The 23892-nt window shown below is 40.4% G+C and overlaps 1 protein-coding gene across 1 annotated transcript in view; it reads right to left on the bottom strand.

Moving 5' to 3' along the window:
* Positions 1 to 23892, bottom strand: part of LOC108115818 (RYamide receptor) — a 59805-nt gene that overhangs the window by 10386 nt on the left and 25527 nt on the right. The window contains exons 2-4 of the mRNA XM_017227409.2: positions 22247 to 23036; positions 21030 to 21146; positions 19785 to 19983 (exon numbers count right to left, since the gene is read on the bottom strand). Of these exons, the coding sequence (XP_017082898.2) occupies positions 19785 to 19983; positions 21030 to 21146; positions 22247 to 22920 (990 nt within the window). The 5' untranslated portion in view covers positions 22921 to 23036. The remainder of the gene's footprint in view (positions 1 to 19784; positions 19984 to 21029; positions 21147 to 22246; positions 23037 to 23892) is intronic.

Here is a 23892-nt window from a genome sequence, read left to right as displayed (position 1 = left end):
GAGACCCAGTGTCGTGCACTTTCGCTCTCCAACGCTGCTGGGCTGATATACCTCTGCCGATGACTACGCTGCTTTGGCTGCTGCTGGGTTAAAACCGATCCCGCACTTGAACGTCAGCTGGCCTGGCGAGCGGTGGCTTTCCTTGGGGTCTGATTTGAAAATTTCTGCACATTTCTGTACACTTCTGCTCTCAACGAAAGTGAAAATCGTAGGAAAACTCCCGATGCTCGCAGACTCTCCACTGCAAACAATGGTAATTTCGTATAATTTGAGGTCTGTCTTTGGATCTCTGGTCTGGCATTGTGTTTTATTTCCAAGAGGGGGATCAGTGTAGGGTCGTATTTCCCTACCCCTCGCATGACAAATGCGAATACGTGCCATGATGGATGACTGACTGAGTGTGATTGTGATTGCGACTGGCGGTCTGTGTGTGTGTGTGTAAGTGTGCCACTGTGCGAGGCCTACGATCCCGAGTGATTCTCCGTAAAGATAAAGATAAAACTGGGTTGGCCGTGTCTGGTGTGCGAAAGTAATTGCCAAGCGGGATCGTATTTACCGCCAGACATCCTTGGTGTCCGCGTCGCGGCACATAAATCTCAAATAATGTTGGCTCTGGAGGGGATTTGTTTTTGAACCGATAATGGCAGTGGAGCATAATATGTGGTTACTAAGTTTCAGCCGGGGACGGCATTTTTCACACCTCATAATTGAATGTTAGATGTATACAAAAATATATATTTTGCTAAAAAATATTTGCAAATAAATCTTATTGGGTAATTCGAAAATAGTATTACCTAAGAATTACCAACTTAATCAAGCTTACGGTAAGTTTTGCTGCCGATGCCAATAAATATTTTCTAAAGTCATTCTGTGTTTTTCCCATCTGCCATTTAGTTAACAAATCAATCATAGTTTTCCATTACCTTGATTACTTTATTACCACAATTACCAGATATAAACTTAGAGAATTGATGTGTTGCGTAACTCGATTTGATGTTTTTGTAAACACAGTAAAAATCGTGTTAAAAGGCCAGACTTTTTATTGCTTTTACTGTACGTAATATGATCAACTTGGTCTTATTTCACTTCACTTCCACTTTTCGTATTCAGACGTCTAATTGTGTTAAGTTTAATGAAGTGGCTGGCCAGATCGGACCAACTCAACGTTCAATGAACCGAATACAAAGCAGAGAAAGGTGACAGAGAGCGAAAATCGAACCTACACTTATTCAATTAGATGCCAATTTTCGGGTCAGCAATTTCATTGTGCCCAGCACAGTGCGATTCGATGCGATTTTTCAATTTTTTTGTGTCGGCTTTTTCAGAAGAAGACTTTGGGGGATCAAAAAGAAGAGGATTCATAAAAATGAGCAGCAGGGGTTGCAAATTGGAATGTAAAACCGTCCCCGGGGGGTAGAGTTATGCTTCTTTCAAATAAATGTACATAAAAATACAGTAGCTGGCATTAACATTTCATTAGCTGTTTAATGCTCCAAACACCTCCTACCTCGGAAATCAATAAGAGTATTTCACTTTTTGACACATCAGCGCTTTGTTTGACACTGTTTTCAAGCCCACTCCATTACTCATATTGTTTTCAGGTAATGGCATGAGCATTTCTCCAATCCTGGCAATTAACTTGGAGTGCTTGTGAATCACGGCAATTCATAAACGACACTTGACAAACGACTTTGTGAGATTGGGTGGAGGTAATTACCACCTGATGCGGGGGCAACGCAACTCCGCCTCTCTTGATGCATGTGGATGTCGGCTCCAACTTGCTGATGATCGTGCTCTTAGGAATAATAATAATAAAAATTAAAACGCAACTGCAGTCAGCTGTCAGCCGACCAATGTTTCCTATTGCGATTTCACCTTGAATCGCTTACGGTGGTTGCGTAACCGAAAACCCAAACTGCAGCAGCTTCGGGCCAAGTTGAGCTGAGGCAGGAGCAAGAGTTACCACCAAAAGCCATATGCAAACACTGACTTGGCTAACGAGCGTCGAGCGATTTTTCGTGTATTGACAAACTTGTGGCTGCAATAAATTTCTCGCTCTGGGAAAAACGAAATCGAATTGAAAGACCGCAAAAAGCCAAGTTAAGCTAAAATAAAAGCCTGGCTAACATCACCCTCCGCCAGGGAGCAATCGGCCGCCGTTCAATCTGCATTTTCGCTGCCTCCGAATGCCACCAGATGGATGGGAATGCAAATCGGAGCTGGAATCCAAGTTCGAGTTCACATCCGAGTCCACATAAAACGGTCGCCTTGAAAAGCTCAAGGCTCGACTTATACATAGAAAAATCACTCTAAAAAATTGGTGTTTTTACTTTTTAGTAAAGCTGTTGTAAGTAGAGAAATATTTGACCAAATATGGAATGTCACACGTCGCTGAGGTCAGAAAAAGATTATCTAAAAAATTGCATTTAAATTTGAACACAAAATTTTTGACCTATTTTTTGTAAATTTTGATGATGGTACCCCTTACAAAAAAGTGAAATTTTGACAAAAAAATAATTTGTCGGAATCAGCCAAAACGTGATACGAATGGATTCTATAGATAGTTAGCTGCAAAAAACACTCTGCCGGACGACTCTGAGTGTCATTTTGACCCAGTTATACGGAAAAGACTATGAAAAAATAGGTAAATTTTCAAACGAATTCTGATGGTTATTTTACACCTGAAAAAAGGTTATTCTTTGTGGAATTGTCCCTATAACTAGAGAAATATTTGACCAAATACGGAATGTCATACGTCGCTGAGCTCAGGAAGAGATTATCTAAAAAATATAAAAAAATTACATTTAAATTTGAACACAAAATTTTTGACCCATTTTTGGCAAATTTTGATGATGGTACCCCTTAAAAAAAGTTAAATTTTGACAAAAAAATAATTTGTCGGAATCAGACAAAAAATGGTATAAATGAATTGTATAGATAGTTAGCTGCAAAAACCACTTTGCCGGACGACTCTGTGTGCCAAATTGACCAAGTTATACGAAAAAGACTAAGCAAAAATATATTTATTTCCCAACGAATTCTGATGGTTATTTTACTCCCAAAAATCGATCTTCCTTTGTGGTATTTTTCCTATAACTGAAGAAATATTTCCCCAAATTTAAAATGTCATACATCGCTGAGCTCAGAAAAATAATATATAAAAAATTGCATTCAAATTTGGAATCAAAATTTTGCGCCCATTTTTAGCAAATTTTGATGATGGTACCCCTTACAAAAAAGTAAAATTAAAAAAAAAAATATTTTACGAAATGTCATACGTCGCTGAGCTCAGGAAAAGATTATCTAAAAAATATAAAAAAATTACATTTAAATTTGAACACAAAATTTTTGACCCATTTTTGGCAAATTTTGATGATGGTACCCCTTACAAAAAAGTTAAATTTTGACAAAAAAATAATTTGTCGGAATCAGACAAAAAATGGTATAAATGAATTGTATAGATAGTTAGCTGCAAAAACCACTTTGCCGGACGACTCTGTGTGCCAAATTGACCAAGTTATACGAAAAAGACTAAGCAAAAATATATTTATTTCCCAACGAATTCTGATGGTTATTTTACTCCCAAAAATCGATCTTCCTTTGTGGTATTTTTCCTATAACTGAAGAAATATTTCCCCAAATTTAAAATGTCATACATCGCTGAGCTCAGAAAAATAATATATAAAAATTGCATTCAAATTTGGAATCAAAATTTTGCGCCCATTTTTAGCAAATTTTGATGATGGTACCCCTTACAAAAAAGTAAAATTAAAAAAAAAATATTTTTCCAGAATCAGCTTAAAAATGATTCAGATGAGTTGTTGTTTTGTTATTCTTTGAAAAAATTATGAAAAGGGTACTCGCTGATTTAAATGCTGAGCACAAGATTTTCTCTTCCCCCATTAAACGGTTTTCATTCAACTTCCGAATGCCGTTGGGAAAAAAGCGCCAAAAGCGCGCCGATCGCCAAAAAGAAACCGCAGCTGGCGATAAATCTCACGCTCAACAATGCGGCTAAAAATAAGCGGCAACAATGTTCAGCGGTTGGCCGACAGAGGCTGCCAAACAGTCAATGGGGGGCACAATGCCTTGGGGACGATAAAAGGCATCTAAATTGGAGTAAAGTCAACTGGTTGAAATTTAGTGTATTGGAATCGGAGTGCTTAACTCAGTAAGTTGTAATGGATTGATACTTTAAATGTGTTGCAAAATTAGTCAAGTAATCCTTTTTGTTATATTTTGTATATTTTAAATTCAATGTATTAGTTATTAGTTATAAGGATTCCTAACTTATAATCGTATAAAACTCATACCAAATGTTTAGAATACAATAAAAGAGAAAATATGAGTTATAAAAGTTTAGTACTCTCCAAATTTACAACTTTAATTATTTAACACCCCCAATAAATTTTTTATTCACCCTAAATTATTTTATCAATAAAATTTCGTTTATGAGCTGTCAACATATTATTCGACAATATAATTTTATATCTAACAGCAATTAAAAAATGCGTGGCCTATAAAAATAACCTGCATCCCATGTAAACACACAGTATGCCATTTAATCAGGCATCTCCACATATCTCCGACTTCCATGCCTGGAAATTGCCACGATGACGCCTCAGTGGGTGGCAAATAAAAGGAGAGTTGCATAAAAGCTTGCAAGATGCAATATTTTCAGGTTGACACTGAAAGATAAAGCTCACGCAATGGGTAAAAATATGGGAGCATCCCTGGGAAGTGGGAGGTTATAGTTTTGGAGTCCGGGCGGCGGATGATGGGTAGGAAGTCGCCGGCGACGACGACAGTTGTTGCTTCCTGCATCCATTGTCGCTGGTTTTTACCTGGCGGCATCCTCATCCCCATCTCCACCTCCTCCCCCTCTTCCCCATTGGTTTTCCATCTCCAGTCTGGCCCAGCAACACTTCCTGCTTGTTAGGCAAACGGCAGCGTGCAAATTTTTTTATTGTTGAATGCGATTTTTGTTTAAGCTCTGCGTTTTCTTCGCTTTTTATTTTTAGTTTTCTGTTTGCTGCCGTCTGCTGAACGGTTTCGCCGTTTTTACATTTGACATTTTTGGTGTTGCTTCAGTTGGTGCATTGCATGTTGCTGCCGTGTATGTTGCCGCCGGCGCGTCAATTGCATCTTCCATCCGTACGCGATGGTATCGTCGCATCGGGCATCGATTCGAGATCTTCAGACTTATTATTTATTGTATGTTCGTCTGTCCAACGGCTCGAGATGTTCAATTCAATTGAAAATGTTGCTGCTCGAACTCTTCTGCCGGCTCAAAAGTTGCTGCTCGCTCACTTTTAAATGCTAATTAGTGTCAACGACTTTTTGCCGCCGAGTTGCTTTTTATTTTTTATTTGTAATTTTTTTCTTTTGCATTTAACGGTTGGCCATTTGGCAATTCAAATAACGCGGCATATTGTCTAAGGTCGTCGGCAAATGAAAATGTTAATGTCCGATAGCGAATGGGCTAGAGTAGTTAAAATGCTTGTCATTAACCTTCATTTGCAGGCGACAATTAAAAGTTGTTGTGTGTGCCACAGTAAACTTTTCCCATTGCACCTAAATTGGATTTAGATTTTCTTACGTCGACAGCAGACTTCCGTTTGAAATTGGGCTAGAGAATTGGTTGCCCCCAGTGTAACCTCTCAAGTCAATAGCACAACAATTTTTATTCACACTTTAAGTAAATTTTCATAAAGTTTTTAATCTCGCCAAATAAGTTTTTATATATGCTTTTTATTTGATAAACTATCCATGAACTCAAAACTTTTATCTATACTCAAAAAAGGAGGACACGAGATAAGATTTCTTCAGCTGGCATTTATTTAATTTCATTTAGGTTTACGCAAGTTTTTTAATATTTAAATTTATAAGTTAGGAAATTAACTGAGCATATCCAGCTACTGCGTTCAGTGAATAAGTAGTCCACAAGTTCAAGGGAATTCTTTTTATTTCTGCATCTTTTATTCACTTCAGGAAACCGCATTTCCTTTGAAGTAGAAAAATGTTAGCTAGGTTCTCTTTACAATTTTTTTTCAACCTTCCAGTTAGTTAACACCCTCTAACACCACCCACATTCCTCTCAGCTGCTAACTGGCATTTTTTGCCCCCATTTCAGAACCCACAAGGAGCTGTTAATTTAATTGCAGCACGTTGTGCGTTCCCTATTCTCCGGAACACTTTCACATGTCCGGACCGCAGTTTCTTGTGGCTTCCGACTTGAAATTGGCATGACTTTCATCCATGGAGCAATGTGCAACAGTTATATTTCCATTTTTAATATGCAGTTGCCTTTTAATGGACGCCATTTTAGTTGAATACCAGTCTGTTCCAATTTGCTCGCTCGTGTCATTCTACCGCATTTCGGTGCCTTTTCATTTGACTGACAAATGGAAAAGTCGTGTCGAGAGCGGAGCATTAATCATCCGCCACCTTTCACACATGCCACATTTCTCGCCCCGTTTTTGTTTTTTTTTTGGCACCCAACGCAGTTCAACCATTTCACGCAGCTGACGTCTTTGAAGTTGTACGCAAAACCGAAAAACTTTGGCTGCATTTTTGGCACTGCGGAAGAGTTACCGCGGAGGGTAAAGTTCAGCTGGAGTTCCTTACAACTTCATGGGGTGTTGCAACAACGGAAACTAGTTATCAAACCTCTCAACTTTATTCCCAAAAATAAAAATCAAATTCACACCAAAAAACTACGGAGAAATGTGGGTCGTTGTGTGCTCAAATTAAGCGAATTACGGTTGCAGGTGCACATGCATGAATAAATCCGAATGAGTCCATAAAACGGGTCGCACAACGTGGCGTATGCGTAATTTTACAAATGAAGTGCATTTCGAACGCCTCGAAAACTGGAAGTTGCACATCTAACATAAGCGAGAAAACGTGTGAAAAAGAAACTGCCGACTTTGATTGTGCACCATTCGTCTGCTTTTTATGCATATCGTAAAAATTTACCTAATGAAATAATTAAAGTCAGAAAAAGAGAGCATTTTACAGGGATCTTCTCTAAATCTCCAGCAAGGGTATTGGTTTTAAACTGACAGTAAATTTCAGCAGTGTACATCTTTCAACTTTTCTTTTTAACAAACATTAATAATATTTTTTCTTTTTAGAGAAAAATGTATGTAGTTGTTAGTCCAATGAAGGATGGGTGTTCTCTTCTCGAAAGAAATCCCTGAGAAAAATACATTGTAATCCAATAAGGGCACGCCGCTCACTTTGATTTGCATGTGCCAAACTTTTATTGCATTTGGATTTGCAATTGATTCCCTTGCAGCGTGGCAAGTGGAATTTGAAATATCTGGGGCTCCCACCCAAAGCGAAGTGGCTGAAATGGAGGTGAAATCTGGGGGATTGGAACTGAGTTTATAATGCCAATTGCGGTATAATTTATGTTTGCGGTGGGAAACCGCAGGGGTTAAGTTGTGTGGGATCGCGGTCACTGAGGTTTATTTGTTTGTTTACTTTGAGTTGAGTTAAGTTGTGTTTTCAGCTTGGAGACAAGCAAATGCATATTTAATGGAAATATTGTTGTCTGTCATATTAAAAGGTTTTCCCCAAATCAAAGGAAATCGCTATGAGTTTTCTCTTCGTTGCCATTTTTGCATTTCCTGGGAGCAATTTTTCATCATTACGTCTATCTGTCTATCTGTGGGCAGCAGCTGCACGTGCCCCAAAAACCCGGAGACCCGAAGAAAAGCTGACAAGAAAGGGAAAAACGTGCGAGCTTTTCGTCCATCGATTCAACAATGGCAACGCCATTCGCATTTGCATATCTGTCGAAATATTCGTAACTCATCAAAGAAATCCATCCATCCACAATCCACATCCACTCCTCGATACGTGGCCAGTTCCTCTGGCCGAACTTTGTGTAATTTGGCGAGAAGATAATGCAAATGGTCATTAAGCACAGAGTCGGATTCGCAACTTTATTGGCCAGATTATGCAATTCGCCAAGACTGGAGACTTGTGGCTAGAAGAAACCACAATTATTTAAATTGCGCTGTCGAAGACGTAAAGATGCGTGAAGTGTCTGGGATTCCTTTTACTTTTCTGGCGGCAGATACTTTTGTATCTCTCTGTAACTTTGTATCTTTCCATTGTTGCGTGCTGCCATGGAGTTTCCTTGGAGTCTGTTGCAATGACTGGATTTATCTTCTGAAACTTCTGCTAACTCCACGATGACTCCCAGCCTCTGGAATAAAAACTTGAATTCAGTTCAAGGACCTTGTAACTTAGTTTTGCTGCTCCAATTTAATTTAAACTAAAAGTTTACAACTTTCAGAAAGAAGTAATTGAAGTTGACAGCACCAGATCGAAGCTTAACCTACACCACCTCCTACCAAAAACAAAAGTCAAAACAAGAAATCATATTTTGCGTAAATGGGTCTCAGTTTTCACACTTTGGACAAGAGCAACCAGTCCGAAATATAACCCAAAAACCTGAGGTCAGAGGATTGATTGAGCGTAAGCATGCCCCTAAGAGGAGCAAAGAGGGGCCTGGAGGCCGGAGGGAAAAACACTTTATGCCAAGGGAAAAACAAAATTGCCAATATAAACACAGCAGAGGCTGAAAAACTTGTTAAAATCAATTAAGGGCATGAAACGAAAAGTGAAAGAACGGTCGACAAATGACAGTCAAAACCGAAGAGAGTGGTCCAGTGGATAGAGGTAGTCAGTCCATCGGTCGATTGGTTACGCAAGACAGCTCCAGGATGCAATGGCAATCGAGTTATGAAAGATGAGAGTAGACCTCTGCCGTCGATTCGAATGGCGCGATAATCAAGGCGATTTATGGCAACGGCAAAACGCGTGGCAAACGCGCCTAAAAGGATGACCATCGGATACCGGCTCTTCGGCACATCAGGATGGCACATTCAGCGCCCCCAACTCCCAATACCGTGACCATATCTGCATGGGAATCCTCAGCGCCACCACCCCCACCCACAGTCCTCCGTAACCGATTGGGTAAGCGCAAATTGAACCCAAAGATAAATGACCAGTCCACAAAGAGATTGAGATTCCCATCGGAACTGGCTGGCTAACTTTCGCTTTTGGCCATTGGCAGCCGAGATGAAGATGAAGACGCTGCCGATTGAAGTATTTTTTAACATCAATTGCAGTCACTCGTAATTAATCTAAAACTGCCGCCTAATTGGAAGTACATCGGTCGCTCGTTAAAGTACATTAGAAAGAGATTTTAACCAATTAGTTTCGCATTAAAAGTATATTAAAAGATTAAATTATTTTAATGAATAAAGAATTTGTCATAAATCACTGAAAATGAATTCATTAAACGATGGACTCAGCGGGAATAACCTGACCAATGCTCGTCATTTCTTAAGTGACTTTAATTTTGTAGTATGATTAGTTTAGATCAATAAAACATCAAATAAAAGTATAATATAAATATATTAGTTAGTTTTCATAAGTATCTTTTTGACTTCCTTACATTTAGTAAATCATCATCATATTTTAAGTTAGAGTATCCAGGACTCCTCTACTATATCACCGATCAATTTGCTGTTGGTATTCATGCAAAGTAGCCGACGTTGCTTGTTTTGCCGTTGCTCGAGTGGTTGTTGCCGCTGGTGTTGTCAGCATTTCCATTTGAGTTGTTAAGACAAACCGAAGCCGCTTCAATTGGCAGTGCAAATATTAATGAGCGAACGTGCCCGAAATGTTGACGATGCCCGGCGGTATCGGGGCGTTCACGAATTCGTATGCAATGTGGTGTTAATTGTCCCTTTGCCAAAATGACTTCATCGTAAATGCGGAAAAGATAATCGATGGCCCAACCGGAGATCGGGTGAAAGAGTGAAAGGGATAACCCATTGCGTAACCGAAGGAAAGCCAAAGAGTTAACGATTATTCTGTGGCAAGGCCAAAACGCTCAAGACCAAATTGAAGGCAATTTAAAGACCTCTAAAGCGATAAGTCCCAAGGCACTTTGCCACCTGACAACGCACGCACATGTGTGATTTGTGCACTTTTAGTAAAAACTTAAATGTTAATGTGAATTACACGGAGAAAAATATATTTAGAAAAGTCTTTGATAATGGAAATATTAATTATGTAATCATTAAATCTAATAATATAAAATCAATAATATATATTATTATTATAATAAAATATATAATTTTAAATGTTGTTGGTATTTTCTCCCCATGCAGGGATCCGTTGTCTTTCCCAATCACAACTTTTGGCAACGGATGTGGCGTATTACTTTGCGTGCCCAATTTGCTTAAAATGTACAAACATTTGGCAAGTTTCCTTCAAGTTTCAAGATATAAATATCTTCCATTTGAGGCCTCCGCCACGCCTCTTAATCATCGCCAGATGCAACGCCTCACGCACTTGACACGCGGCTCGATTAGGGGCTTATGAAAATTGCGCGAGACACGAAAAGGTCACTGGTGGAACTGGTTTGAATCCGGAGGCTGGCGATCCGCAATTCGCGGATTTTCCAGCAGTTGCAAATGAAACCGCAGTGGTCGCATTCACGAGCTGGCCGCTTTTAACCTTGCAGACCTTGCCACAGTTGTAGCTTGTAAGTTGTAAGTCTGCCAGTTGGCAGTCGCAGTTGTAGTTGCATTGGCAGTCCACAAAAGCCACATAAGTGTCTGGCCAAGGCGAAGGAGGCGAACCCACCGAAGTCTCGGCAAACGGGCTCAGCACTTAACCTTTCGAAGGGGAAAACGTGTCAGGAAATGCTCTGGCATAACCACAGACCGAAGGCTTAGTACGAAGCACATTCGACGATACAAGATACTTGCACTTTTTACTTCTTTCTCAGATAAATTTGGCCACGACTTCGCCCTCCAGGAAGAGACAGCTAGAAACGTGGGCAGAAATTGACCAGGAAAAAAGCTTAATACATTTAATACTTGTAATTTTTTTTATGTTAATACCCATAAAATAAAAGATAAGCCGGATTGGTTACATTTAATGGCAAATCTTCGCCAGATGTTGACTAGTCTTGGATTTAATCTCGTATTTGTTAGTGTTTAAGAGGTGGTGGCATTGTCATGTTAGTTTAGTTGATTATACTTCCTTTAGTACACAGATTAAACTATAAATACTTTTTTGAAAGTTAGGATTGTAAGAAAGAAGCATTAGCTGACCCAGAATGTGTGACCAATTTGGTGGCCAGTGACATTGGCATTATGTTTGGTTTTTAGTCATCCATGCGACTACCGAATCTGGCGAAGTGGAGCAAATCTCATGGATGCATATGTGCAGAAAAGCATTCCACTGCATTATGTAACGGTTTTACGCATTTACGCTAAACGCTTACATTATCAAGGTAGTTAGGCGCCGCCCACTGATTGGCATCCGCACGAATGCCTCAGATACATTAATGTATCTGCAGCTGCATCTGCGATGCGTGCCCCCTGGCTAAGTTGGTGTTGCTCCTACTCGAATTTAATCAATACAATCATACAACCATCACTTCAATGGCTCACGTTTTAATTAAGCGACTGAAGGCGCCGCGATGCTGGCCAAAAGCATCTGAAAATGTATCTCACGGATATACATGGTCGTGTGGTTGTCCGTTGGCGGTTGTCTGCTATCTGGGATACGGTATCTGTATCTACGACTTTTATGCAGAACTGTTGTTTGTTTTTCGGGTAAAATGAAGAGAGAGAAAGTGCTCAACTTTCGCAAGCTTCTTTCGCACATTATCACAATCCATTGGATAGACAAATAAAACAAAAAGTAGAAACATTTTCCCAGCCAATTTTACCCTCTTTCTTGGCTTTTAATAGTTTCTGTTAACATCCTCCATTACAGCGAAATTCAATTCCGTTTCGGTGCTCGAGTTGCGGTTTTAATTTACAAAGCTGTCAAATGGGCTTAGTTCGGCGAATTGTTTAGGATAAACAAAAGGCTTCGAAGTACCCAAGACCTGAAGAAGTAGCGGTAAACCAAGTACTAACATTTAATTAATTAAGGAAGATACATTGAAAACAACCTCATCGAATCGTCTTAAATGAGATATTTAACCATTAGTTTGTCTTATAAGTTAAGAGCCAAATCTGTATTGACTTCATCGTTTAACCCAACAATCTGCTGAACTGGGGAAGCCCTTAGCACGCGACATTTCCGTACCTGGCAGACAATGGAACAATTGTGGCAACAGTCGCAGAGACGACACCTTAATAGCTCCATAAAACGGGGCGACAATACCCATAAAGGCAGCCACGCATTCGCTCCGGCCAAGACAATTGCTTTTGGAGCAGAAAAGGTCGCAGATGCTGCTTTATGAGCCAGGCCCGAGCCATGATAGGGGCCATATTATTACTGCCATGAGAACCACTAGCCAAAACGCTACCAACTGCTACCTACGCAAAAAGATGGGGCCATGTGGGCTTGGGACCAGGGGAGACAAGCTCATCGTTTTATTTGCAGTCCGGATAGAAATGATATTTACAGTGGCGCTGTTTATTTGAAAATGGCGTGACAACAGTCCAACTCAAACGGATCGCTAAAACGTACACAAGTACACTGGGAAAAAGTTCTAAAAATAGGCAACATCCTTAACTTGTGTACCCTCTACTCTATATTTATCAATAGTAATATCCGTCAAGAAATATTCAATCCTTTTGTAATATTATTTGTTGCCTAATTCAGAACCTCCTCTTTATAGCAGTGTACCTGCACCGATGGACTGTAATTCACTTTAGTTTTCGGAGTCCACAAGGCGGAGATGCACTGGTAACTTTTCTGCAGAGCACGACGCTCAGACTTCCACTTAAGCCCACAAATCATTTTGCGGCAGTTGTCTGGAATGGGATGGGATGGGATGGGAATGGAGCTGGGAAGAGGCATTGATGTATGGCAAGGGATGCAGATATAAAGTTGTTGGGAACGGAACCCACACTCGTGCGCCTCCAGGGATCCAGATAGGGATTGTGTTGCATGTGTGAGTGTGTGTGTAGGCCATGGATATTACGACACTTGGCAAGTTGAAGATTTATGCCGCAATTACCGCAAGTGTAAACTAATTACGGGTTTAAAGTGCCAACTCGAAGATAATGGCAGTCGACAACAAAAGTAACAACGGAATAACAACAACAGCCAAAACGAAGCAGAGTTAACGTTAACCCGCTTTTGCCGTCACTTCACTTTTTAGTGGCTACTGGTCATTAAGATCTGACCATTAACAGTGGCTTATCAATTTGAATTATTTTTGTGCGGCCTTTCCTTGAGTTGTTCGACGGGTGAAATAGGGAAGCATTGGGTCTGTAATAAGACCAGCATCCCCTTCCCTTTACCCTCAGATCTGCTTTAATCTAAATTGTTCGTGCTGGCCATTTCTCAAGTCAAGTCTACTGGCTACCTGTTGGCGCCCTATTAGATTGCTGCACCGAGGAAAATACCCAATAAGCAATAAGCTTCTCATACAAGGGTTATATAAGTTGGCCCTATTTCAAAGACGCTGTTAGCAATAAGTACTCAATTTAAAACGATGTTTTGTTATATAACAAATCTATGCCACTCTTCATAAACCTCAGATATTATTCCCTCCTATAATAGGCAATCTGTGTTATAATATAGAAAACGGTTTAAGCAATTAATTGAGTGAGATGTTTAACAAATCAAAACTCATCTTGGCTTTTTATTGTGCACCTGATACTATCACCCAGGCCGCGAATGAAAACTCAGACTGAAATCAAAGTGGGGAACAAGCTCCCGTCGAGGGTGTGGGCCTGCGGATAAATAAAAGCCCGGCAGGCGATGTTCACGGTTTAATTACAAGCTGCTCAGCTGGATGGTAGCCACACGGATACACGAAAACGGGGTTAATGTGCCGAGAATTGCTCTTTTGGCTCCCTGGGCAGGCCCAACATGATGGCACGGCAAGTGATGAACTTTTGCGCTTAACAATGGTACTTTTAATGGGACACCTCTTGCTCAAAAATATTGAAATGCTTTCATTGCAAGATTTGTAAATCACACAAATTATTATTAAATTACTAAACAAGTTACTACTCGAAGGCAAATTAAATTATTATGTGATTACGCAGGCGGCGATGAACTTTGACTTGAATTGTTCAATTATGGCTGGTCAGCTACAAATTTGCATTTGCCAAATGCAGTCGACTGGTTTGCTTGTTAGCTGTCCGACTCTCGTATTCATTTGTAGCCACGCCATACAAGGCGTATACGCAATGTGACAAAGTAGCAGCTGCCATTTGATGCGGTCATATAGTTCTAACATTAATGAGCATCGCCATTGACTAGCTCAATGGCTTCGAGATGAGAGCATAGTTGGGTTGTGCGTGTCTACACAGAGGGAAACGTCTTTAATCTGAACTTTACCGTGGCTTAGTTATAAATCGAACAACACCAATGAATTCTACTTCAGATACCAAAGTTTGATTTAAATGCTTAGAAACTAACCGTGAATAGTAATATTTAATCACAAGATTCCCTTTTGAATTTCGATTTTGCAAATGCAGGCAAATGAACAAAGGCCCCCTGCTGAGTTCAAGTGAGGCTTCTTCATTAGGGGCAATCGCCTTCGTTTCTGATCAGATTTTAGTGCGTCACTGACACAGATCGCTGGCAGTCGACATTCATAAACGTTGAATGCATGTCCGAACCTTTCACTTTTGTAGAATAAACTTGTTCGGACGCCAAACAAACAAACAAACAAACAAACAAACAAGCAAAACCAACCCAGCCGACAAACAAAGCACAAACAGACAGACAGATGAGGAGGAGAAACAGGAGGAGGACAAGATGTTTCCCCATGCAACGGCGAACAACAAAAGCAACAGCAACAGCAGATGCAACTACATATGCTGGACAGCTGTCTTCCAAATGCAGCTACCTACCCGTCTTTCTTGGTCACAAACTCCTCTTTTCTTGACCAAAAAATGCCATGTCAGAGGATTCCCTCTAGAGTGTTGGAGTGAATTAAAACTGTTTGGCTTTAATTCAATTAGATGCATTAACAATTACGAGAATCGAATTCAAATTTATTTGCATACGTGTAGTGTTGTTTCACCTTGTCGTTTAATGTCTCTGTTTAATTTACGGTCGTTAATTGACTAATTTATGGTTCCCAGCACCACAAAACTCCTGGCCGTTGCGCCACGATAAACACCGCATTTAGTTTTATTGATTTAAGCAAAAATTAACCAAAAACGAACGGCCAAAATGGCAGGCAGATAAATTTTATAGGCGAGAGCAAACAGTCCAGAGATGTTGTCCATAAAGTTGAATGTTAATGTTTATGTCCCTCTACGTATTTGTTCCATAATTAATGGACTGCTCGCTCATTATGCAATGGCCTTAATGATCTGTCCACGTGGAACGCGACAAATAGTTGGCTTTTGCATAAATAATCAAGAATTAAGAATGTCAATATTTGTCCAGGGTTCATCAAATATTTGCAGAAGTCATGAATAGCGCTTGATGAGTTTGAATGACTTCTTTGGTAGAATTATTTGTGGTGGTACTAAGATAAATACTTAGTTAGATATTCAGGAAACTGCAATCAAATTCTCATTACCCCCACTTTTTAACTTTATAAAATATTAAGTATAAATTTCACATTTACTTACAATAAACCTATAAAGCAAAGCTTTCAACTCGATACCCTAAAAACGGAAATATTTATCAGTCAAAATTAAACTTGAAGAAGTAGAAATTAGCCACATTCGTAAACGTGTAAATGTGCATGCTGCAGCTTGCAGACGCTGCAGATACACCATAATAAATTGGTGGAAAATAAATCAAAGACTTGGAAGGGTTGAAGAGTTTTCAAGCTGAGGTCATCGCAGAGGGAACCGGAATTGCAGATGGGGAAGATTTAAGCGGTGTGATAAACAAATCGCATGAAGGGGAGACTAATTGCAGCCTGTTGCCAAAGTTGTTGCTTCTGCAGCTGCTGCCGCTGCCGCTGTGGGTTTTATCTTTTAATTTGCCACAAAACGCACAAAGTGCACTCAACACTCCAATCTGCAGCGTGGGTGTGGATGTGCATCGTTGTTGTGTTTGCTAGCCAGAGGAGGGTGGAGACGAAGATCAAGACTTACTGGCCAGGCCTGGGAATCCTCTCACTTTTTTCACATGCACTCCCCATTGTATCCATGCAGCCATGGGATGTGCTCGTGCAGGCTGACGATGATGAAGATCCCAGCTGCCTGGCCGACTGCCTGCCTGCTGCTTGGTGGATATGACACAGATTACGTAACACGAAATTAACATTTTAACACAATTCAAGAAAGAGAAGACGATGACGCGGCTGCAACGTCTGCCACAGCCTTACTAGGAGAAATAAAACAAGAAATTTTAAGCTTTAATTATGAAGACCGAAGGTTGGAATACCCTCCCAGAGCGGCGATGGCTCTAGGAGGAGCTAAACTTTTTTGAGATTTTGAGTTTCTTCAAAAACCGTTAAGGCTAATATCCTTATTCCTTACTTATGTTACAAGGACAAAATATATATCCTCATTAGTTTAGCAAGTCTCTAGAAAAAATACAAGTACCCCCTGGCGAAGCGTAAAAATGCAAAAGAGTAAAAGTGGAAATGGGAACCCGTTGCGGATTGGACTGCTGCCCGCCTCCTGTTGGGGAGCTGCCCATTCGGCCGGCGATGGCTCATCAGTCTGGGCTTTGGCCATCCATGAGACGGCCAACAGGGGATGATAATGATGACGATGGCCAATGCATGGTGACTTTCGGGCCGAGAGTTACGCCTCTTGCAGTCAATTATGCAATTAACGTTTTGCCAGCAAACAAGAAGCAATCGCGCCAAATGAGCCGCGTTTCCTACACATTACACATTAGTCGTCGACGCTTTGACAAAACAGCCTCAAAAGCAGATGGCAAATGCAAATGCTTCTGTCCAGCTGCCTGCAGATCGATAGTTGGTTGTGTAAAAAAAAACACCTTAAAAAAGAAGAAATAGCTGACAAAATAGTGATATTCGTACTCAATCCAAAGTTGCAATCGCCCGGGGTCCGCTGACAACTGTTAAGTGTCATCGCCCCAAGTCAGCAATAATATTATTTCCCCTCCGTCTGCCCAGATCTCCGATCTCGGATCTTGGATTTTGACTGATTGTTTTGCCTGCGGTGTCTTTCCCAGCAATTAGATGATGGACTGTGAATTGCGACTCGTGCAAACGAATTTAGGAAACACTTGACAAATATTGACAGAGTGCAATGGCAAAAGGGAATGCAATTTATAAATGCAAGCGTTTTTTGCCTCGCAAAATTGAAATGAAAAGCGTTGAAAGAGAGAAGTAATGTTGAAGACTGTTTCTCTTATTTTCAACGAAAATAAGAATTGAGGTTGAAAGACTTATATGTAACTAAAAACCATCAGTTAACCTCTCATAAATCCTTCCTGTTGCCCACTCAAGCAATTAAGCTAAAGATTACCCAATAAATTTGTAATTTTCAATTGACTTTTGACAACGGGCGACAATTACGATTTCGAGGAAGCTGCGACACAGTCGAGGTCCCATGGGGAGATCGAGTAATTTGCTAATCATTTCAACTGCCAATTGGCAAAAATGTTGAAAAGACGGCAAAAGACACAAGGAAGAAATTGTCAACGATGGACGATGGAAGCATGAGCGAAGGGAGCAGTCATGAGAAAATGAGAAATCCAAGTCAGCAAAATTGTTGCCGGGTTAAGTAACCAAATAACTATTGGAAGCCACTTTTTGGGCATCTCTGGTTCGAAGGATGGTCAGAGCTTGGACATTGGAGGGGGCACTGAGAGCCACTGCATCGCAAAAGTGAATGGCAGATGAAGCTGCATCGCCTTGGGCTCGAATTGGGTAATATTGCACAGCGGTGGGCGAAACTGTCAGCAATTGTTTTCATTTTCATTTCTGGCCTGTGCTCTTTCTGTTTGATCGTTGAAGGAGTCCCTGTCGGTTGTCTGTCTGATCTCTTGGACAGGATTGGACAGTCATTGGGTTATCTCTGAAGCTCTTTGTCTGTGTTCTCCCGCAAATATGGCAATCATAATTACTACTCAAGCGGTGTCTACAAATATGGATTTACTACAGTAGAGGATGTTTTTCGGCGGGATAGACGTTCAATCTGGATTCCAGGAGTCCAGAAATGTATCATTAATAAATTCATGTTTTTAAACCTTAGAACTCTCTCCAATAAAAGGCAAAATTTTGGGATAAAATATGTTGCCCAATTAGCCAGCTGTATTTTTGGCCAGGAAAGGTCGTTGCCAGCTACCATGTTCACACTCTTGGCTAACTGGATTTCGTTTTTTGGCTTTCTTCTTCTTCTATTCAACTGCACAATTGGCCATCGACTTAGGGGGCTCGTTTGACAACTAACGCGGTTACGTGGTCCTCAGCCCACCCCCACCCTCATCGAAATTGATTTCCTGGAAGACCACAAGACACTGGATGGCATCTTCAGACGACGACTTGTACGCAGACGCAATGGCAATCCCATCGCCATAGGCCTCCAGCTGGCAAGTGGATAGGTTCGGGGACCCCTGTACCAAGTACGGACCACATGCACCGCATAAATCTTTTCTCATTTACTTTTGCCGAAACGCGGCTCGTGCAAGTTTATTGTAAATAGTGGCTGTGCCTTGTGCCGGGTGATTATGTGAGCATTACATGCCATTTGGCACGCTGCCACAGCCCAAAATCTTAAGTCTTAAAAAATATCGTTAGAGGAAATACTTGATGTAGAAGATTAAAGTTTAAATACTCTTCTTAATTAACAAAGGTATTTGTAATTACCATATGGTAATATCAAACTAAAGTTCATCTCATCAATGATTACTAAAAAGAATGGAACACCAAAAACTTGAAACATTCCGAAAATTCTTCTTAAATGTCAAGTCAAGTTATCCAATTTGATTCGATGCAAATCGGGTAGTATAATAATATATACCATAGTCCATTATTTACCATAGGTAATGATACCCTCTGCTAGGGTATAAAATCAACAGCGAGGAGCAGGAAGCCAGCCTTGCCACGCTTGCTCCCCATTGACCCCAGATTTTTCTCCGCCTGTGCGGAGCAAAAAAGGGGAAAAAATTCAAAATCAATTTGAAGATTGCTGCTTCGACAGCTGTCGTCATCGTGGTTGTCGTTCCAACAGACTTCGGTCTGCTGATGGCTCAGTTTGAGTCTTGGTTTCGGCTATGGTTTGAGTTCACTTGGAGCAGCCAGCAAGTGGAGGCTTGTCATTGACTGCAGATCGAGGCAGTGGCAAGGTGCTGCGATTGGGGTTAAACTTTAACGTCAACAAAACGCAAACAGGAGATGGCTAAGCTTATGCAAGAGGAATTTTGCAAATGAAGATTACAGGTATTTGTTTAAATATAAAATAAAATATACATACACCCACTAATTGGAGAGTATTCACTAATAATAATATTTAAATAAACAGAAGGAGTTGGCATTTTTCCTATAAAGCTGTTTACAGTCGTTTTAGATATTAGTAAAAGCAAGAAATGTTTTCGCAATTTCATAAAAGCAGTCGTGAATTTATATGGATATGTTTGAAACTTTTAAAACCAACTGAAGCTGATAATTTAATACTACAACTTAATTAAAATTTTAAGATTTTGTGGGCTTTTTTCGAACTAAAAGTTATTTCTAGACCTTTTTTGCCCATTTTATATATTCTAAGTAAGCCCCTTATCCGCTTCCACTCTCATGGGGATTTTGCTAATGGAAGGTTGCAGTTGAAAACAAATTAGTTTTTGCGGTGGCCCCCGAAATAGCAATTCAGAGATTTCCGAGGACTCACCTTGCGTTTGGAGCGTGCCATCCGCTGGTCGCGGGCATTCTCGGCCTCACCGGGCGGCCGTTTCCCCCAGACGCGGATGGCGATCCGGGTGTAGGTGAAGATTAGTACCCCCAGCGGTACGACGAATTGCAGCGCGAAGAGGGAGAGGGTGTAGTAGTACTCCTGCGTCCGCGATGGCCATATCTCGCGGCAGATGTATCTGATGGATGCACGCGCACAAAGGACATCACATGGAAGGAAGAGAGATATGGAGAGGGGCAGTGCATTAGTTTCAAGTGGACATTTCTGGCAGACTCCTAAAATCAACTGTCACAAAAGGATACCCGCACATACGCCCTTGTACTCTCGGCTGAGTGCGCAATTTCATTTTCATGCTAAGCCAGAAAGAGCAACAAAGAGGAGCTCCCCCAAAAACTTATTTTATTTTCCTCGTACTGACAGAGTTTTCGTTCCATTCAGCTAAAGTTTTATTCTGAAATACTTAAAAACTAAAATAAGAAAGAAGCTTCAAGTTTATAAATTATATCTTCTAGTATTTTATAAAATATGAAATATTTATGATTATTGATATTTCAAGTAATAACTCAAGTTGGTCAGTTTAAATAGCCACTTTCTCATCCTGATTCTGACAGTGTCCAACTACAACTGGAAATCCATTATCCTGTTGCAGTAATTAGACATGATTTTCATCATTTCAAAACGTGCTCGGCATAGCTGAACTGAGGTTAAAGAGCCTGCAGATGAGATTGCTATTTGCATTTTCATTATACTCGCCCACTCAACGATTGTCCTTCAGGACAAAGGTTAAAACTGCTAGGCTCTCTGATTTCTGTGGGAAGGCACAAAAATGTGTGTAATACATTTAATGAGCTCCGCACTTAAGAACGTGCTCCAGGCTCTAAGAATGCCGACACCCTTAAACCCTGCCAGTCAGCGAACTTCTCTTTAATTCCGTGGCAGGAACCCAGTTAGGCATAATGCCAGGCATATCCATCATCGCACGGAGACAATTTGATGAATACATTTCATACAGGACAAATACACTGGAAGCCTTTCAATCATAAAGGCAGATCAAGCTCAGAATCAGAAAATGTATTGAAGAATATATAAAATGACCTCCGATATTCTCTTTATTCAATGTCTACCAATATACTTAATGACTAAAAATGACATCCTCGTGTAAATACAAATCACTCAATAACCTTTTGTCACCTGTTATTGCTACCCGAGGAGCTGGGTACTTACCTCTCGCACTTCTCGTGCCATGGCGACATGGGTATTTCCAGTCCGGAAACAATTGGTATGGGCAAAGCCGTAGCAAGTGCAATCACCCAAACGCCGCTGATGATTAAGGCAGCATAACTGCAAAAAAGAAAACAGGCCATGTTTGAGTGGGTTCTAAGATCTTTCATTTGCTTTTAAATATTTAAATGTGTATAACTTAAAGTCATTTTTCATCCGCTTTTCTTTTGAATTTGAAAAATGCTCTCATGAATTGTTGAATTCATTTGAGTGATGCTGGAGTTCGGTGGAGCATGATAAGCGGACATTAAGCGGTACTGTTTGTTTTCCTGAAGACCACTCAGCGGTAGCTGCGTGCGGGTAAATTACAGTCGTGTTGAATAATTATCAGCCATATTTACGTTATGTCCCGGCTAATATTTGAAGAAGCCACGAAGAATGACTTTTACCGCCCACGAACACCCTGAAGTGCCGACACGCACACGCAAAACATTGACGTCAGTAAGACTTCCACTTGGGCAACAGTGAGAAAAAATGGTAACTACAAATTTGCATATAGAATGCAATAAAAAAAGGTATGAAAAAACTATCTTTTATCTTAATTTATATTATACCTTTAAGTAATTTTATATTTTCATATATATTTTCATTCTAGAGTTATTATATTTATATTCTATCCAGACATTTCTTTCCTTCTCCCAATCGTACATTGAAAGTCGCTCGAGCCTGAAAGACTCAAGGCAGCTCTTCAACTCAACGGGAGATGAGATGGATGTCAGCGAAGTGACACCGAGAGTTGGTGAGTTGGTAGAGTTTCTGACGGGAAACAACTGTATTCAGTTAACAAACAAATTGACGTCTACAATGTGTCTGGCCAATTGCTGTTTGCCACTCGGCCGTTTTGGATTTTTAGCAAGCGCTGCGTCTGCCTGTTGGATTACTATTTAAGCCAATTAACCAGAGGCACCATGCTCAGCCTTCGTTTCTCTAAAGGCCTGTGGGCCCCTCACTCTTTAGTCGCTCAGGTCAATTGGCCACTTAACAGTGGCCAGGCACGCCAATAACTGTGTGAAACTTGGTAGTGGCTAAGGTCACTTGGAAAATGTTCTTAAGCAATAATGAAGCGAATCCTTAATTAAACTATATTTGAAACTTAACTTAAACAAACAAATAACAAAACGGAAATATTAATCAGAATAAATTATTTCCTGTCGACTTACCGTTTAGTAATGCGTGGCCTCAAAGGAAACATGATGGCTATATAGCGATCAACACTGATGGCCACTAAAGTATAAGCGGTAACCAGCACGGAGACCGCCTGCGAGTAGTTCACAAAATGGCAGAGCACGATGCCAAAGGGCCAGTAGTTCAGAATATACAGCGAAATGAAGGACGAGGGAACGCAGAAGAGGGACATCAGAAGGTCGCCTAGTGCCAAATTGGCTAAAAAGAAATTGGTGACAGTGCGCATACGCGGCGTAGACTGAACAATATAGCAGACTGTTCCGTTGCCGACAAGAGCAAAGATAAAGATGGGAATATATAGCATGTAGACGAGGCTCCTGAAGTAAACACTAGACCACAGATCCTCCGATTGTATGTTTTCCCCGTCGCAACTAAAATTCATTATCACGGTGTAGTTATAGTTCTCCAACTCTAATCCACTGATGGTCGTGGTGGATCCATAGCCGAAGGCCGCCCCCTCATCGCCTGTCTGGAATTCTGTGGCATTGTAGAGTAGAGAACCGGAATCCGGCAGGATGAGGGATCCCTCCTGGTAGTCATCTTCCTCATTCCTTAGCAGCGCCTGCTGGGGAGCTATGTAAAACATCCTGTCACTGCCCCCAAGCAACCGACGACTGCTTCCAAACAACAGGCTTTTGTCGAACTCCATTCGAGCGCGCCAAAGGGGAAACCTCAAACTCTTAAGCCAGCTTCAAGTAATTGAAAACTTTTCTGGGCATTCTGGACCAAAATCCAGACTCTTCAAAATAAATAACTGGACGCCATCTGAAAGTAAAAGTTTGGGGCTTTGATTATCGTGGTTCGTTAAATATGTACTGCACTACATTGCGGCTACTTAATAATTCGCTTGATATATAAGAACAATAAACGTTGCATAGTTTCAGGGGGCTGTCAGTATAAGAGTTGCTTATAAATATAAAAATGTTTGGACTAAAAGAAAAAGTGAATAGTTACACAAGAAAGAAGAAGAAGGAGAATTTTGATATCTCTTATTAAAATTAATTACGTAATGAATAACTTTTGGACCAAAATAGTAATGGAAACTAAATATTTATCTAGGTAATAATTTGGATATCTAAAATATGTATTTTACTACTAATTAAAATACCCATTCAACTGAATTTCTGTTTCCATTTTATGTAAAATGTCAAAGATTAATTTACACTAGCTATCAATTGAAATGGAAATGCCTTAATATATCGTATAAAATTAATTTAAGTGTGGGCCTATTGATACGCTGATACGTCGCCAGATCCCAATTCATTTGAGTCAGGTTCACTTCGTTTTAATATCCTTCTGAGTGAACTCTGAAAACAACTGACATATTTAATCACCCAACAACTCAGCCAACAGATTACCCACACCACTGCAAGCACAGGATAAGGCTATCAAGTGGGTAAATTGCGTATCTCAGGATAATAATGAGGTTGAGAATTTCGCCAGTATCTGAGCCTGTGTAAAATGTTTTTTCTCATTTATCTTGTTTGGCTTCCTGCTATGTTTTTTTTATCAATTATCCTGGTAAATTCCTCAACCCGGGAGTCTTTGGAATTAAATCTATTCCCGTTTAGGCCGATTTTATTTGACATAGGCTATTGGCCTTTAAGGAGGCATCCGTATA

The sequence above is a fragment of the Drosophila eugracilis genome, unplaced genomic scaffold (genome assembly GCF_018153835.1).
Source record: "Drosophila eugracilis isolate 14026-0451.02 unplaced genomic scaffold, ASM1815383v1 contig_367, whole genome shotgun sequence".
Taxonomy (NCBI): Eukaryota; Metazoa; Arthropoda; class Insecta; order Diptera; family Drosophilidae; genus Drosophila; species Drosophila eugracilis.
Note: the sequence above shows the minus strand (reverse complement) of the source record. Positions and strands in the feature narration are given on the sequence as shown.